Source organism: Epinephelus fuscoguttatus, linkage group LG7, assembly GCF_011397635.1.
Source record: "Epinephelus fuscoguttatus linkage group LG7, E.fuscoguttatus.final_Chr_v1".
Lineage (NCBI taxonomy): Eukaryota > Metazoa > Chordata > Actinopteri > Perciformes > Serranidae > Epinephelus > Epinephelus fuscoguttatus.
The window spans coordinates 41482207-41500084 of record NC_064758.1 but is presented as its reverse complement, the minus strand read 5'-3'; the positions used below and the strand labels follow the sequence as shown (position 1 = coordinate 41500084).

The following is a 17878-nucleotide window of genomic DNA, read 5'->3' as shown; positions in this document are numbered from 1 at the left end:
TCACTGCTGCCAATTAATCATTCAAGTCATCTGTTTAGTACAAATCCCAAACATTTGCCGGTTCCAGTTTCTCCAAATGTTGGGATTTGCTGGGCTTTCCAAGCATGACAAACTGCATCTGTCTCTTTCTACCCATAATCCCCTTTGTTTTGGGTTCATTTCCTCTGTTGGTGCTTTGGTTTGTTTTCTTAAAATGCATTCCAGGGAACGTGACACGTCACTGGTCAGACTCACGGGGTTTATCAACTCCGGTATCAGCAAGAGGTGGTTGTTCGGTAGAAAACAATTTAAAGATCAATTCATAAGATATAATAAAGATGCAGATAAAAGCAGATAAGTCATATATTTACCAACACATCTAAATGTAAGTTAAAAAAAAAACTCTGTGTATCATATAGCAACACTTACAACCTACAAAACTCCACGCCTCAGCTCTAGTTCATGCTTATGTCATCTTGGCAACTCAGTTCACCTGTTCCTCTTTACTCACAGCCAGTATATATCTATATGCCCCGGCCTCACAGTCACTCTTTGCCAGATTGTTCTGAGACCCTCACCAGCTTTCTGTCCCTGATCTTGAGATCTGCTTCTGCGTCCCTGGTTCCTGTTTGCCTGTGCTTGGTGTTACTGTCTGACGATGACGCTACAGCGTAAGTGTTCCCATTTGCTTATCTGTGGTTTCCCGGTCCAGAGACATTCAGTGTGTCGCCACACTCGCCACTGTGTGCGCGTCCTGTGAGGACTCAGCCACCGGCTTCTCGATCGTCTGCCTGGCTTCAACCTACCTTCTGCCTGTCCCATTCTGATTCGTCTAGTCTCTATATACAGACTCCACATTCAGTGAATGTAGAGTCTGTAGGCAAACTCTGGAGATCTTGCCTCCGGAAGAAGAGCGGAAGAGCCCTGGTTTCCGGTTGTAGGCTGTTTGTAGTCCGCTTGATATTGACCAATCACGTTTGAGCCGGCTGCAGTTGTTGCCAGGTTAAACGGTCCGTGCTGTGAGCTAACAAGGCGGAACATAATTGGCGTCACTGCAAACTCTGAATCCATTGCAATGGTTCAGCATATTTACTTATATATAAACGGAAGTCGGAAACGGAAATTCGCCTCCTCCGCCCAAATCAAACCGGAATGCCAAAAAACTGGGGGTCTGCCCCCAGAGGCTGTATCGCCGTCTGCCGGAAGTCAGACGCCAAATACAGCCGATGGGTTCCAAGAATGTGATTCTTCTAACCCTGTCTCTAAAGTTGTCGAAATCCTTTGCTTGGTCAGTGACTTCAGGTGTCAGACGCAGACGGAAAAAAATGTCCTTTCATATTGGCATGATACTCGGCTGCTTGCAATTATTCTGTAACATCGCCTGGCAGCATCAGGGGGAAACACGGCGGGACAACAACAGAAGTTAAGGTGGAGGAAGTCCAAGTGGAGCGGGCAGGAAGGGTGGTGGATGGGACCAACAAACCCTGGACTTTCACCTGGGAGCCGGTAGTTGCTTCTCGTATGAATGTAGAATGTTGTTTTTTTTTTTCCTGAACCTAACCACGTGCTCTTGTTTACATCCCGGCACTGGTGCGATATGTCATGACTTAGGATCAGAATGTTTTGGCATTTTACATGGAGGTCTATGAGAATTGACTCGCTTCTGGAGCCAGCCTCAAGTGGTCATTCAAAGAACTGCAGGTTTTGGCACCTCCACATTGGCTTCATTTTTCTGCCCGGAAGTTACTGCTTCCTCTAAACCCACAGTGAAATAAAGCTGCTGTCCTGACGTGAACATGGAGTGAAATCCACAACTAAAGAACACAAGTTAACAGAACATCCTCTGAAGTTTGTTTTGTTGGAACAACAAGTGTTTTTCTACACTCTAACAACTTGTAATCCATATTTATGCAAACGAGCGTGAGCAGGCGTTCAAGGTGTTTCAACTACAACGAACACAAAACTGGAATCCAAGAAAAACACAGCAGTCTGCATAGCAATTGAGTACAATGTAAATGTGATAAAGCAAAAAGTCCTGCATTCTTTTAAGGCATTTTGATGCAAAGGAAAAGAGGAAAATAAAAATAAAAGGCCAGTTTTCTTATATATGTTTTTTAAAAAGAAGGAAAAAGCAGTACAAAGCTGCAGAGAGATGATTTATACAAAAACAGTTTTGGCAGGATGCTACATTTCCCCCAAACAGTGATCATATAGTCCTAAAAAACTGCTCCTGGAAGTCATCCTCAAAGCAGAAACTTGTTTTCAACAGCAGTAGTTTTGTAAATATCAATTTCAAATATCAGTGAGTTTCTGCATGAGAGGAATGTTCAAGTTCTCTTCATAAAAAAAATCCAGGATGATCAAAATGACATTAAAATGCAAAGTCGGTGCAGCTCTTTCTCTGCTCAAAATTTAATGCCTTCTCAGTGTGATTCATGGCTAATTTGAGACAAGACTGCATGATTAACACACATGAATGTTTAATGTGTTAAACTGCACTCTGGGTGGCTCGCAGTACGCCTCACAGTTACGTGCGCAGGCTAATGATCGTTTGACTTCAGTAAAAAAAAAAAATGGTTCCGGTCCATCTGAATGAGCGAAGAGGAAACGCATTTAAAGGTGCTACATTAGCATTTTAGCATCAATTGATTAGTCATTCATTAATTTTGAGACGTTATTCCATCTGATGGAAACAGAAGTCGTTTTCCTATTGTGTGATTTTCACAAGCACAAAATATCTTAAAGGAATACTTCACCCATAGGGGGCCGAGTTTAACAACGGCAATATTATATCAAAATATCTGTTTACAAACTCTCACACAGCTCCTGCAGCATAACCCAAGTCTCATTAATCCAGTCGTATGCTCAGTGCTTCCCAAACATGTTTTTCACTAAAACCATAATATTTAAACAGTCTCAAGCACAGATGAGTATCGTGCCTGGGCAAGTGCATGCGTTTGAACTCTGCGTAATAAATGATGAGTGGTTTAATTAGTAATGTTTTAGCAAAAACGCACGTGTAAAGTACTGAGCATACGACGGAATAAAGTTATTCTGCACAAGTTGTATAACACACATCATATAGCCTGTTTACCTGAAGTCCTGAGTGCAGAGCTGATCTTCTTCCAGGCGCTGTTTATAAGTGTGTAGGCCTGTTATCTGTGGGACAGTTGTAAAGCTCTGGGTAGCCCTGCACGAACATGATCGACTTTCCCGTGTTTATCAGACTGAATATTTACAGAGGAAGGGAGAGATATCTGTGAGCTGTCTGACTGCTGAGCGTGGACACTTCCTGTGTCTGTCCTTTCAAATTAAGGTTTTGATTTATTTTGACAAGGCATAGCTCCTAATAGAGTTTCACTTTTTTGTTTTTTGTTTTCTGCAGCTAAGCGACCAATGAAATCTTGCCGTCTAATGACGTTTCTGGTCGACCAACGTTTGGTCAACCTTTAGGGGGCAGCCCTAATAAACTCACTGGCTATTTACAAAGCTCGCAGCTTACATAAGCTGGTGGAGTTGGTCAGTTGTCATGGCCGTCACACTTGGTGGTTAAAAGCTTCGAAAAAGCTCATGAATGGACCCGGACTTAAGATTCTCATGTTAGTATTTCCTGTCATGCTCTACCTTAAAAATACATTAGGTAATTGTTCACTGTTTATATTTGCTTTTTAGTGGATTCATACAGAAGCCTTAAATTTCAATACCTTTATTCTGCAGATATTTTTGTTAGTGCACAATAATCGAATTGAAGCCTCAGAGTTACTTTGACAGAAATATTGGTGTTTGATTCCAGTGTGTTTGTTATAATCAGACTTTGTTTTATCTGCTTTTTTATCTCTATTTCTTTCTTTCCTTTCCCTCTTCATCACCAAAATGTCTTTGTATTTCTATTTCCTCTGTTCTCTTCCTCTTATTTTTCTCTCTGTCTCTCTCTCTTCGTCTGTCCCTCCAGGTCTCTCGGCCTCGGCCTCCCTGGTCTCTCTGGCCTGGATGATCGCCTCCTACCAGAAGGTTCTCCGGGACTCCCGCGACGACAAGCTGCCCATGTCCTACAAGGCCGTGATCACCCAAATGCTGTGGCACTTCTTCACCATCGGGGCGAGGACAGTGGCCTTCGCCCTCTTCGCATCCGTCTTCCAGCTCTACTTCGGCATTTTCATCGTCAGCCACTGGTGCGCCATATGTGACCTGATGCAAAGACTTTGGGTCCACGATGAGAAGCTTAGCATTTGACCCATAGAAAGTTATGAATTAAGATGTGTTTTTAATAATTTTCAGGAGAAAATTAATTAATTTTCAATTTTGCTTTTGACAGGCTGACACCCATTAACCAGAACCTAATTAGTTCATTTTAAAAAATGCAGAATCATGTGAAATACAAGAGGCTCAAGAGGCTTTTCTATTTAGTCCAGCACTATATTGAGTTTTAGCGCCACATATCAACACGCTATCCATTTAGAAGTGGTGAAATTTTAATGTTTAATAATGTCAGTATCTTACTCTTTATCTTATCTGCTGTTAGCTTTGCTGACAGACAGCTGGCTAGCCACATTAAGATGCGGAAACATAGTGCCCACTGCCCACGTATGTCCAGTCACTACTGGTTAGCTAACATTAGCTTTTGCCGCTTTGCACTGCTAGTGGTGCCAGTGGTTACACATGTCAGTCTGTAGGTTGATTTTGCTACTCTTCAGTTACAGCACTGCACAGCTCTTCACTTGGAAACATTGTGCCCACCCTTCAGTCTCACCCCAGGTCACTCTGATGAGTAAGTGGCTTCATTTTGAGCCACACAACCACCTTTAGGACTGTTAACTATGTTTGCACCATTAGCTGTGCTGACACTGCTAATGGCACTAATGTTGTGTTCACACCAGGCGCAAATAAAACAATTCGTGTCAGTACGTTTACATGGACAGTTTAATGGCACTTTTAATTGGAATGAAAGGCCATTCCAATTAAAAGTGGTCATTCCGATTGAAAATTAAATCCGATTAAAGGGGGTGGTTTATTCCGTTTGTCATTCCGAATGAAAGAATTTTGTGTGTATGTATACACTCATTCCTCTTTAAGTTCATTCCGGTCTTTCTGCGCATGCTCGTTTCCTTGCCCTTCTCTCGCGATGACGTATATAGCGCGCATAGCAACGGGCTGCATACCAACGGGCTGAGATAGAGCAGTCGGACTCGTTGCACTCACCGTTTTCCATTCGCCACAGCAGCACGGTTTTCTACCTCCCTTCTCCTGCTCAACAGACGAAGCATTAGCAGAACAGGGTTGTTGTCGTACTGCTGCTTCAAGAATATGAGCAAAACACGCCCGAAAAAGGCACAGGCTACAGTGTTTTCTTCCGGTAAACGTAACACGTAACATCCGCCCCGCCCCCTATCCAATCAGAAACCTTCCCTGCCCCAAACCTTGCGCAGACCTGAATAAAGGCAATCAAACTGATCTCCCGTGTAAACCCTCATTCGGAATGAATATTTCTCATGTAAACTACCTGGAAAGACTTTAATTCCGAATGAGTTCATTCAGATTTATTTCATTCCGAATGAGAAGCCATCATGTAACCGTAGCCAATTCGCGTGAGTGCATCACATGTAAAGAAGCGATTAGACGTGAATTCCAGCCGGGCAGCGCGAAAGGACATGACTTGAAATACACAAATGAAGCGAGGAGCACGACTGTGGGTCATAAGCTCATTGCAAAAGTTGAAAAATCTGTATTTCAGCGACCAACTCGCACCACAATAGCCAATCAGCATTGAGATCCTCCAGGGAAGTATGACGCCAAGGATGTACCGCCAGAAGTTCATTCGTCGATTCAATGATTTCACGTGCATATGATGCAGTAATTTACAAATAAAAGGCAAGTCAGCACTAAATACTCTCACGTTCAAACTCTTGCATGTGACGTGACGCAAAAATTTGCATCGTGTTTGGTGTTAAGATTAAAGTTCCACTGATTGTCACACACCTGAGTGTGTGAAATTTGTTCTTCGCATTTGACCCATCCCCTGAGGGAGCGTTGAGCAGCAGCAGTGCCGCGCTCGGGAATCACGTGGTGATCTAACCCCCAAATTCCAACCCCTGATGCTGAGTGCCAAGCAGGGAGGCAATGGTTTCCATTTTTATAGTCTTTGGTATGACCTGGCCGGGAATCGAACCCATGACGGCATTACAAACAGAAATCGCCTAATAAGTGGTGCCATTAGCTAACATTAGCTTCCACCAGACCCTGGTGGTGCACAGTGCAGTAACTGAAGAGCAGCAATTTTTATACAATAGATTGACGTGCATAACCAGTCAAAAAGATTCTAGGCAGTTAACTAATTGACAGTTTACCATTGATATTTCAAGTCGTTTCTCTCAATTATAGTAACCATGAAAATGTTTTATCATTTAAGTGTGTCGTACAAGTTTACAAATAATTGACTGGTTGCATTGACATTCAACAAAAATTGTACCCAGCCAACGTTTGTATGTGGGGCCCATGTGGGCAGTAAATGGGCTGTAAAATGAGCCCTGAGTGGGATTGTCAGTGGGTTCATATTGGCCTCATGCTAATTGCCTACATGGGTTGGTTTGGCCAAGTGGGCCCCACATAAGATGCCCATTTTGCCTATAACCCATGTGGGGCCTACTTGGGTAGACCCACCCATGTGGGCAGTTAGCATGAGGCCAGTATGAACCCTTTGACAATCCCATTCAGGGCCCATTTTCGGCCCATTTACAACTCACATTGGCCCCACATACAAACGCTGGCTGGGTTTAAGTCCTCTTGTATCTGAACTTCAGGTCCACCAGCAGAAATAGAGAATACATTATTCAAGCAGTCTGTTTCCAGAATCAGAGCCTGTAGAAACTCATACAACAGTGAATTTACTGAGATACATTGCGCTTTACCGTGTTACGCAGTCAAACATCTTTCTTAAATAAACACTGTAAATATCTTCTTTTTTAACATGAGCCCATTCTCGCTCATTAGCAATATTAAGTCACAACTGTGGTTAAAACAAATAGCTCTCTCTGCACTTTGCTGGGTCTGTCCCCCAAGGAGGGACACTTACTCATTTTGCTGATTTATAAATTTCCTCCCCATTTATTGTCGTTATTTATAGATTTATGAAAGTGGTGCAGACAGAATGTGATCTTCTGTAAGCTGATATTTTAATATCAATGTCTCATCTTGTCATGATTTAACTTTGGGTCAAATGTTTCAGATGAAATGAGCCTTTATATCCCGATAACTGATTTAAATCACTATAAATGCACTGTGTGAAATTACTAGGAGATGTTTTACAACAGCACATTGCAAATTAAGATATTTCTGTTCTGTTCTGTCTCGCTTTGCAGCATCCTGTAAAAAATTATGTGCATGATAGATGGAGTCAGAGGCAGAGCCAGCTGTTGTAAATACTCAGGGCTCAACCCAAACCTAAAGGGGAAAGGGGGTATTCTCCCCTGTAGGGAGTTTTTGTTCCATTTACGGCAACTATATGTACTATTTTTCGAGGCACTTGAGAAAATAGGATGCCTAAAAATCTTTTAAAACTGTAAATAATTTTAAAAAAAAAAGATAGCTGCCTGGGTGGCAGGGTGGTGCCTAACAGCAAGGGGTTCAAACACGGGAGTTTGCTTGTTCTCCCTGTGTCAGCCTGGGTTTTTTTCCCAAGACATGCAGGTGAGGTTAACTGGTGACTTAAAAATTGCCAGAAGGTGTAAACGCGAAGCTCCTTTTCACAATTTCCCATTGTTATGCTGTCCTGTCATCTTTTATAAAAGGTATAATTGCTGTTTTGCATGTGACCAACTGTGGGAGATTTATAAAATAACTGATAGCAGTTAGCAGCTAACTCAAAGAAGAAAAAGAACAACAGCAGAAAATGTCCGCAGATTGGGGAAATAATGAGGTCCAGAAGCTCCTTACCTTCCAAACAGAGGACGAAACCACATACACACATATCATATAACAGAGAAGGTAAATTATTATTATTACGTTGCCATTGTTATTGTTTAGAAAGCGCTGCCGAGGCATATGTTATATGTTACACTAAAGGGGCCAACGCTGTAGTGTTACGTGTCACGCCAATCACTCCTGTTTTGCTTCCTTGATGCCGACATGCTGTCTAAAATCACACACTTGAGCGGCATGATGCCGCCGTCATTTGGCTCTGTGTAAAAATACAAAGGCGGCATAATGAAGGAACTGCATAGCATCCCTATAACACGATCTCTGTGTAAAAAGGGCTTCAGTGTGAATTGTTCTCTCTCTCTATGTGTCAGCTCTGTGATAGTCTGGCAACTTGTCCAGGGTGTATCCCGCCTCTTGCCCAATGACAGCTGGGATAGGCTCCAGCCCCCCGTGCCCCTGAATAGGATAAGCAGTTACAAATAATGGATGACAGTTGCCAAGGAAAAGAAATCACCCTGTACAGACTGCATCCTATTTTGCATCTGATTGTTCTCCAACTGTCTTCATCATTCTGAAACCACAACACAGCAAATGTTGGAGATGACTGATCCTCCGTCCTGCCACCTAAAAAGAGCCAAAATTCACCCAGTGTTACTTTTTTCAAGTTACATAACTTAGGCAGGGTAGGAATTTGGACTAAACCTATTTTTGCTTCACCATGCTGAAGTAGAGTTAACAGAATGAACGTTTAACTGACAAATCTGCTACATCTGAATCCATGCCATAATAATCTGGGCTGCTCTAGCTGCATATCAAGGCTCCTCAGCAAAGCCAAGTAAATGTGGTATTCAATACTCTGAACTGCATATTTAGCCAACAGAAGAACATTTACTCCATTATATTAGCTTTCTTCGGGGAATAGCATAGATTCAGGGCTTCTGAAAAACAATCGGGGCCCCAGCAGCCCCCCCTCTGCTCCGCCCCTGGTCGGGGATATTTGCTTTTTTGGAATCACCAAGATACATTAACTTGTAGTCAGAGACAACTTGTTGCTGTGTCTTTCTCTTCTCCAAGAGGCTTAATCATTTCTACTGACAGCTAAATAAGTGTCCAAGCAGACACTTTATTTAACCACAATTACATCACAAAGCACCCATTTGGTATATTCGCCCCCACAATGTTACAGTTTTGGAAAAAGCAAATTACATTTTCAGAACCTTTCCTGTAGTGAGGATGAAAGATTAGTGTAGGAGGAATGGTTATGAGGTCAGAAAAATTCAAGGAGTTTTGGAGCCCTTGGGAGCATAAATATGCTCAGTAAATTTTATAGCAGTCGGGCCGTTATACAGCAAGATATATTGTGTGCAAATCTATTTTATGTTATGACACAGGGACGCGTATAGAGGTGAGCAAAATCCAAAAGAAAATGTGTGTGTGCGTGTTTCCCTCTGTTAGCAGCTAATCTTACACTGGACCAGTCTCATATTTTGTGTGCACATCTATTACTATATGCTCAAGGACCTCTCGTGGTTGCCAACAGTTGTTGTAAAACCTGTTTTATTGACTGTTGTATACCGTCCGTGACTGCAGACTCCTCACTGCTCTGAACTAGCCGATGGGGGCCACAAGGGTTCAGGAAATCAGCTCAGCTAAAAACAACAAGCCGTACTGTCTGTAGTGGGCCACATTTTGTCCTTTGCTGTGTCTCAAAAACTGACATCCACAGAAGAGTTTGGTCTCATTTCATTCCATACCTGATATGTTATGAATTACTAAAGTTAGGCACGATACAAGATGAATTAGCTGCCACTGTAGCACAGTGGAAGGTCAGCTCCACCAGGCTCAGCTGCTACATGGTTTTGTTCTGTCGTCCACACGACATTTTAGAAGCGGAGTGTTACGCCCAGTAGATTTTGTAGACTTGCAGATTTTGTTGGTCATTCTTCCTTTATATTTCTTCTTCAGCTACGTAGATAAATGGTTTCCTTTCTTTGTCTGTTTTAGTTGCAGGTGATCAAAGATTTTCTGGCTGATTTCCACATTAAAAATACATTCAGACCACCTTATTATATTGTATCTATATTTCACATCCAGTGTCTGTTAGAAGGAGAACTCCATCTGCTGTGTGCAACACACCATGGCACCATCAAAAATAGACAAGGAGTGTATTTTTTAAGCTTCTGGGATGCTTCTTAAACATGTTGCATTGTGTTTGCTGAAATTATAAGAATTGTCTAGAGTTGCCGTGATCAGCCGCCTGGTGGAGATCTGCACTTTTCTAGTTAGATATTAATATTTCTTATATGGCCATCTTTAGAAATCATCATCATAATTACCCACCTCAAATTTTTATGACAATTTGATCCTCTTCCCCTGGAGTCTTAATAATGATCAAGCATTATTCTTACAAAACAAAAATGCATCACCAGGACTCACAAAGCCTCTTTTATTACCTCTATAAGGTGGTGTTATTACAGTGGGTGAATGTGCAGCTGCAGTATTAACCAGGGGTGGTTATTACTGCAGGGATGCAGTGCTGACGGAGCGCACTGCAATGGCACTCCAAGTGTTGAAATAGAATATTCGTTATTATATTGGCTTAATCCGCTTGAAATGTATGTACGTGTTTTTAAAGGCTTGAAGATCCAGTCATTGCTAAAGCCTATGTCATGCACAAGCACATCACCTGTTTCAACAGCCAATCATCACTGCTCTGTTTACATCCTACAAATTAGGACAAAACAGCATCAAGCTACAAATTATATTCAGCCACAAAATAAACCTGAAAAGCTGCAGATCAGAACAGAAGTACAGAGAGTTGTTGCATAGAGATGATACACCATCTCATCTAGTTGCACTGGTGTGAACCGGTAGCCTGGAAATCCAGACCCAAATCTAGAAAGATTTAGGGTCTGGCTATGAGTAATGAAAATGGCCCAACTCGAGGGGCGGCACCAAGCATGCATTTGTAAATATCACTGCACACAATCGGATAACACTACGACCAATCAGAACAATACACGGCGTGACGTATCCAGAGTTTAGCTACCAGCGGAGCTAACTGGTAGATTAGACTGTTGCTGTATCCGGTCAGCAAAACAGCAAAAACGTCCTTCTTGCAAAGGAAAGACTCGAGCGCCGTCTTCTGTTCCTCTTTTAGAGAAAAAGCCAAGTCTAACTCGTTCACTGTAGCGGCCAAAGCCGTTTCAAACAACTGGTGTTCATCCGTAGCCATCTTGCAGTGTTTACTGACTGATTCCGGACTTTGTCGTCACAGCGCTGTCATCATCTGTTTAGCTCGCCTCTGGCCCGCCTATATCAGATACACTGATGTGATTGGTGCAGCTCGGTTTCATGGGCATAGGTAATGAGCATCATTTCTCATTGCCAGAGGGACTCGCTGAGCAAATTCAAATTGTGCTCTCGCGAGAACTCTGGATTTCCAGGGTAGTGAACCGGCAGGTTTTTAGGACATTGCTGAACAGCACATTGCAAGTAGCTTACAAAGTCCCGATAGCTGGCAGGTTATGGTTTAACAAGTGACCTATTAACTTAATACGTCATGTTTGCTCATAGTGACAGCAGCTGTTGAAAACATGAACAGCACACACAGGTGTCCTTGTAAAAGTGTTCAGTTTAACTTTAATCAATTTTTAATATCCGTGTTTATTGTCTATGCCAAGTATCAACGCAAGTTACTACGAACAACCAAGGATGCATTCGGATAAATGAGCCACAACCATTTGCATGCATCATGGGTCCACTCAGATACTTTAACAAATAGCGCTGCACCCCTGGAAATAACATGAGGGATGGTCGTAGTGATGGTGTAGAAATAATAAAGTGGATGTCGGTATGACTACAAAGAAAAGAAGTTCTCTTTTAGGAAACAGAAAATTCCTGGTCCCTTATGAAGTCCTTTTGAAGTTGACCATCTAAGTTACCACATTATTCTCAGTGCCAGTCATCATAAAATACACCAGTGCTGTACTACTGTTATTATGTTTTCTTTCAGGTGCGTCATGACCTTCTGGATCATCCAAGGTGAGACCGACTTCTGCATGTCCAAGTGGGAGGAGATCATCTACAACATGGTGGTGGGCATCATCTACATCTTCTGCTGGTTTAATGTCAAGGAGGGGCCCAGCCGCTTCCGTATGACCGTCTACTACTCTGTGACGCTGGCTGAGAACGTGGCACTGACCGCCGCCTGGTACACGTACCGCGGCCCCCACACCTCCGACTCCTACGCCCTGGTGGTGGTATGCCTGGTGGCCTGCAGCTTTGCCCTGGGAACCTTCTTCATGTTGGTGTACTACTGCTGGCTGCACCCCGATGGGCCCGTTCTGGGCTCACAGTGGGGAGGGTGTGTGGATGAGGGCGCGGTGGGTGCGGGAGGGGTAGCAGGAGTGATTGATGCTTGTCTCACCCCATCCCAAGGGTCCCAAACAGACATGGTCATAACCAGCCCTCCAAGGACTCTCCCCAGGACTAAAGACACAGGGGAGCCGGTTCCCGGAGAGCGCGACAAGGACAGGGACAGAGACAGTTGCCTGCCTGTCTTCCAGGTACGCCCCTCTCCGTCATCCTCTCCTGCACTTCTTCACAGGACCTCCTCACAATGCCGGGCACAGGAGGGCCCCGTGATCCGAATCGACCTACCGAGGAAGCGCTACCCGGCCTGGGATGCGCACTTTATCGATCGGCGCCTCCGCAAGACCATTCTGCTTCTGGAGGCCACCTCAGCCACCAGCCCGAGGATACAGTACAGGAGTAGCATGATGGGCAGCAAAGAGGTTTTAGAATATGAGACAACTGTTTAAGCCAACAGGGGCTCTTAAACTTAAAAGTGCAGTCTGGGACCAAGGCTGAGCCTGAGATCAGTTCTCATCCCAGGACTACCTTCACCAGGAGAAGCATGGAGAGAAGACACAGAGTGTCAGGCAGCTCCTTTTTTCTAAAAGAGGTTGTCAAAACTTGATTGTAAAATGTGAAGCGCAATCTGGGACCAAAGCTCTCCCCTTAGGGCGCAGTTCGGGAGTACGTAGCATGAATGAGCCGTGGGAAGTGAAAGAAGTAACACTGAACTGGGATAATCTTCGTCTTTTCTAAAAGCTTGGAGGTGAGAAATTTAATCTCTCATCCTGGGACCAAGGAGTGTTAGATTTAGTTTCATCCTGCATGGTCAGAACAAGAAGTAAAAGGATTTGAGAGCAACAAAGTTGCGCAGTTTGAGATAATTGAGAAACAGTCTGCTGCATGAACTTGAGTCTTGGACCCCGGAGACTCAACAGAGACTTACCAGGGAACTTTTAGAGAGACTGGAGTTTGTACGGGACATGCAATCGTTTGGTTTGGTAGCAAATTAGACACTGACAGAAAATGGGGACTCACTAGCTCATAAATTTTGCTTTAGTGATTTGCAGGGCAAAAGACGTCCAGACATCTAGGTTAAAACTGAGCTAAATTTGGTTGAAAAGATGTGTCTAGGTTTTTAGAGATCTAGGTTACATATAATAGGTTAGACATGTTTCAACAGCACTTACATTTGTGTATTTCAGTGAAGCAGGACATAACTACAGGTTGAAATATATTAAAACTGTGAATGAAACAATGGTTATTTTTAGCTTAGACGTCTCACTTTTTAGCCACATTTAGCCCAGTTTTAACCAAAACATCTAGATTTCTTTTTACCTTTAATTCTTTGCAAACTGAGTATACTTCATATTGTAGTAAACTCAGTGACTTAACAGAGTATACATACAGTAAATAGGAATTCATTTGTTTTAGCAAAGAAACAGAGAGGAAGCATTTTTCTTTTTCCCATACCACCATGCTTCCAAAAGGTTGCATGTCCCTCACAAACCTTGGTAACCGTCCTTTAAGCATTCTGTCCGTGGTGTCTAAAGAGAAATGTTGTCTCGTTCATTTGGCTCCAGTCTCATGGGAGCACGAGGACCCATCAAACGTAGGCTCGCAAGTCCACATGGTTTCTGAAATGTAAGCCTGAGATACAAGTGAAAACAGTCACCCATTCATATGTGATACAGAAACAGCCATAGCAAAAGTCCCGCTGTTTACATCCCAGCTGCTCTGTCACCCCCCCCCCCCCAACCTGAGAAAGGACTTGTTTGGAAAAATCAATCAGGACAGGATGTAAGGTGGACGACTTCTGCGATGGCTACCACCATATGGCATGCCGTAATTCACCACAAACAGGCCTGTGATGTACAGTCGAATAAATACAGATGTCAGTTATAAGCTATTATAATAAGCTGTAGTTAGGTGATGAATGACTTTTGGATGAAAAAGCTTCATTTACTCGGGAGAGTCTAAATGTTGTCCACTTTTCTTGGAATACATACAATGTAGGGGTATGAAGGGTATCATGAGCAACCTCATTATGCTATGAAAACATTTTCCAGTGTTTGGTTTTTGGGGAGAACATCAGCTGATGACAAACGTCTCTTAACCATGTCAATAGACTTTGAATCCTCGAGCAGTTTGTTGGAATGTGAAAACACTAGCGCTCATCCAGTAAACGGTTAATACACATAACAATATGTGCTCAAAGCAAATTGCTAACAAAAACTCTGAGATGCAAAGCACCAGGATTGTTTTTGCAGGCTAGCTAGTTAGCAATAGCTGCTGTTTCTTGTTTCAGATGGGACGTTGACGTGGGTTTTAGGGCTGGGTATTGTTTTAAAAAATCTCAGTACCAGTATCAATACCTGTATCCTTAAAGTGATACCAATACTGATATTGATAGAGTACTTCATTCAATACCCAAAATGTAAAATGAGCAGTGTGTAGTATCGCCATACTTTAGAATGTTTTGGTTGCATCTCGGATGGATTGTAGCTGCTGCTGCAGGAGTGTGAGCTCCAAGGTGGGGACAGAGAGTCTGACTGTACCCTCACAGTGACAGGGTTATCTGTTAGCATCACATAGCTGATGTTACCTGACAGGTTTAATTACCAAGTTGAGCCATTTTGGCATTGGTGTGAGTTTGTTGGGACTGTTAAACAGCTTGGTGTTGCATTTTAGCTGCTGCTGCTGTTTTAGCTCGTACTGAGCTCCAGAGATGGCAGCAACAGAAAGTTTGCTGATCTGGAGGAGAGCCGGAACGTTCGGGAGTCAACACCCCTGCGTGAAAAGGATCAGAAGGAGGTGTTGTGTGAGTAAAGACGTCTTGATACTACTAGGCATTGGGTTATTATAATACCACTATAAATACCTGTACCCTTAAAGTGCTACCGATATCGATTGAGTACTTCATTCGATACCCATAATGTGAAAGGAGTGGTGTGTAGTATGAATGAAATTGTGTAGAATAGCCATTTGTTACATAGTCCATCTCGCTCACAGTGACAGAGCCATTTGTTAGTATCACATAGCTGATGTTACCTAACAGGTTTAATTACCGAGTTGAGCCATTTCGGCGTTGGTGTGAGTTTGTTGGGACCGTTAAATGGCTCAGTGTGGCATTATAGCTGCTGCTGTTTTGCCTTGTGCTTAGCTCTAGAGACGGCAGCAACAGAACGTTTGCTGAGCACAAAAAGGATCAAACACAGGTATTGTTTGACTAAAGACATCTTGATACAACTAGGCACTGGGTTATTATAATACCAGTGGAGATACCTGTACCCTTAAAGCGATACTGATATCGATAGAGTACTTCAGTCAATACCCATAATGTGAAAGGAGTGGTGTGCAGCATAGCCATACCGTAGAATGTTTTGGTGGCATTTTGACACGCTGACCTGCCAACTCCGCCAATACACCACGTTCGACTTCATCACACTGCAGACTGTATGGGCTGTGGCTGCTGCTGCAGGAGTGTGAGTTCCAAGCTGGGGACAAAGACTTTACTCGTACACTCACAGTGACAGGGCTATCTGTTAGCATCACATAGCTGATGTTACCTAACAGGTTTAATTACAGATTGGAGCTGTTTAAGCCTTGGTGTGAGTTTGTTGGGATCGTTAAATGGATCAATGGTGCATTTTAGCCGCTGCTGCTGTTTTAGCTCATGCTTAGTTTCGGGGAGAAACTGAAAGTTTGCTGATCCTGGCACAAAAAGGATCAAATGCAAGTATTGTTTGACTAAAGACAACTTGATACTACTTGGTACTGGGTTATTTCTGTTGATAACTCAAATGTATGGAGCACCGATACCCAGCCCTAATGGATTTACTTTTTGAAAGATAATGTTGTTTACAAAATGAAACCATGTACAGGCCTTTAAAGAGCTCTAAAGAGTTAGGTTTGGACTAATAAGTGACATCATCAGTCAACTGAAGGGAAAAAATGAATTTGTCAGATGAGAAATCCTCTTTGCTCCTTTTATGCTGCTGTTGTGATGCCCTGAAGCAAGGAGCTACAACATGAACAAATTCAGTGGAGCTGATTGGCAACCGACTTCAGAGGTCGAAGTTTAAACACGGCAGCTCCCAGGTGTGAATGTGTTACTATCAATTAGAAGCAGCTGGATGCTGAGAGAGTCGAGTGTGGTCAGCAGCAGTACCTGAAGGAAGAGCAGTTAAAAAAAAACACTTGCATCAAAGCTAACTTCTGTCCTCTCTCATATTACACAACAGATTTCTCTTCAGCAGTCTCTCTTTGAAGTTCTTCTCAAAGACTTTTTTTTCTTTAAAAGCCTTTAGGGTTAGTCTGTGCATTTAAGGTGACTTGTGATTTGTTATGAAGTGGGAATTCTTTAATCCATCCCAGAAACATTTAAACCAATGTTGTGATTGTTTTAGATAAAGGCAGCAAGAAGGTGTTAGTAATGTTTAGCAATTCATTCAAAAGCATTTCTCTGAAAAACATTCCCTATGTGACACTGATGCATCTCAAAAAGCATGCTCATCAAAACTCATTGAATATTAAGATACTTTAAAGGCTCCCAGATCATTAAACAGTTTAACTGGGTTTTTTTGTTTGTTTGTTTTTAGCCTTAGTAGCTGTTATCCCAAGATTTTTACATAACAACCCAACAAGCATTTAGAGGATGCCAGTGTTCAAGGGGTCACCAATTCATGCTTCACTGACACGAGCACAAAAACCAAAATGTTATGGCACAGTAAAAACTGCTATTAACTTGCGTCAAAGATAACGACAAGCTTGGATAAGAAAAAAAAAATGACATCTGAACTTTAATTTTCACTTACCCTTTTTAAAGCTGGTGCAGGCTGTTGTATTAACACCCAAATTTAACATCAAAATGTTTATAGTGTAAAAACTGAGAATATCTACTTAACAAGTGTTTCATCCAGAGAAAGCTGTTTAACATGTATGAACCTGTTTACCTTCTCCACCATGACAGACAATAAGAAGAAAACATTTACTGTGGATTGGAGCAATGTAATGTTTACTTTTTTGGGTAGTAAAGTCTTCAAAATTCAAGAAGTTCCCTCCTGCTGCCACCTGGGGCCAACAGATTTGTTTTTGCAGTATCCAGCGCAGGTTTAAAGCCCCACTCCAGTGTATTTTAGCATTTTATATTTCATTTTTTTCTTGAGAATGTTGATTAGCCATACTGTTTGCAAAACATTTTTTTGACAAATAACTTAATGATGCGCACAAAGATTAGAAAGTTGATGCTAAAAATGGGAAGATGATGATGGACTATAGAAAAGGCTGCTGGTTATACATCATCCTCCAAGCTCGCACAGCTGCACTGTCATGCATCTTTGCATCTGAGTGGCAAACTGATAGCCAACTAATCACTGACATGGGCACAAACCCACCAAGCCAAAAAAACATCAAGTCAGCAAGCTAACCGATGAGCACAAAGCACGCCCACTGAGCTGACGAACGATAGCCGATTTGACACTAAAATTGTAAAGATGCTTTTGGGACAGCTATTTGCGTTTAAATGACTGTGGCATAACAGAGTAATTTATGTGTTCTTATATTGTTAGAAAAGCTAAGAGAGCTTGTGGATCGTAGCAAACTCGCTGCTCAGCTGCTTGCCAATCTT

At 42.5% G+C, this 17878-nt stretch overlaps 1 protein-coding gene across 1 annotated transcript in view; it reads left to right on the top strand.

Moving 5' to 3' along the window:
- The window catches only part of xkr7b (XK, Kell blood group complex subunit-related family, member 7b), a 121745-nt gene extending 106542 nt beyond the window's left edge, over nucleotides 1-15203 (top strand). The window contains exons 3-4 of the mRNA XM_049580414.1: nucleotides 3932-4151; nucleotides 11909-15203. Coding sequence (XP_049436371.1) covers nucleotides 3932-4151; nucleotides 11909-12716 — 1028 coding nt within the window. The 3' untranslated portion in view covers nucleotides 12717-15203. The remainder of the gene's footprint in view (nucleotides 1-3931; nucleotides 4152-11908) is intronic.
- The last annotated feature ends 2675 nt before the right edge of the window (nucleotides 15204-17878 follow it).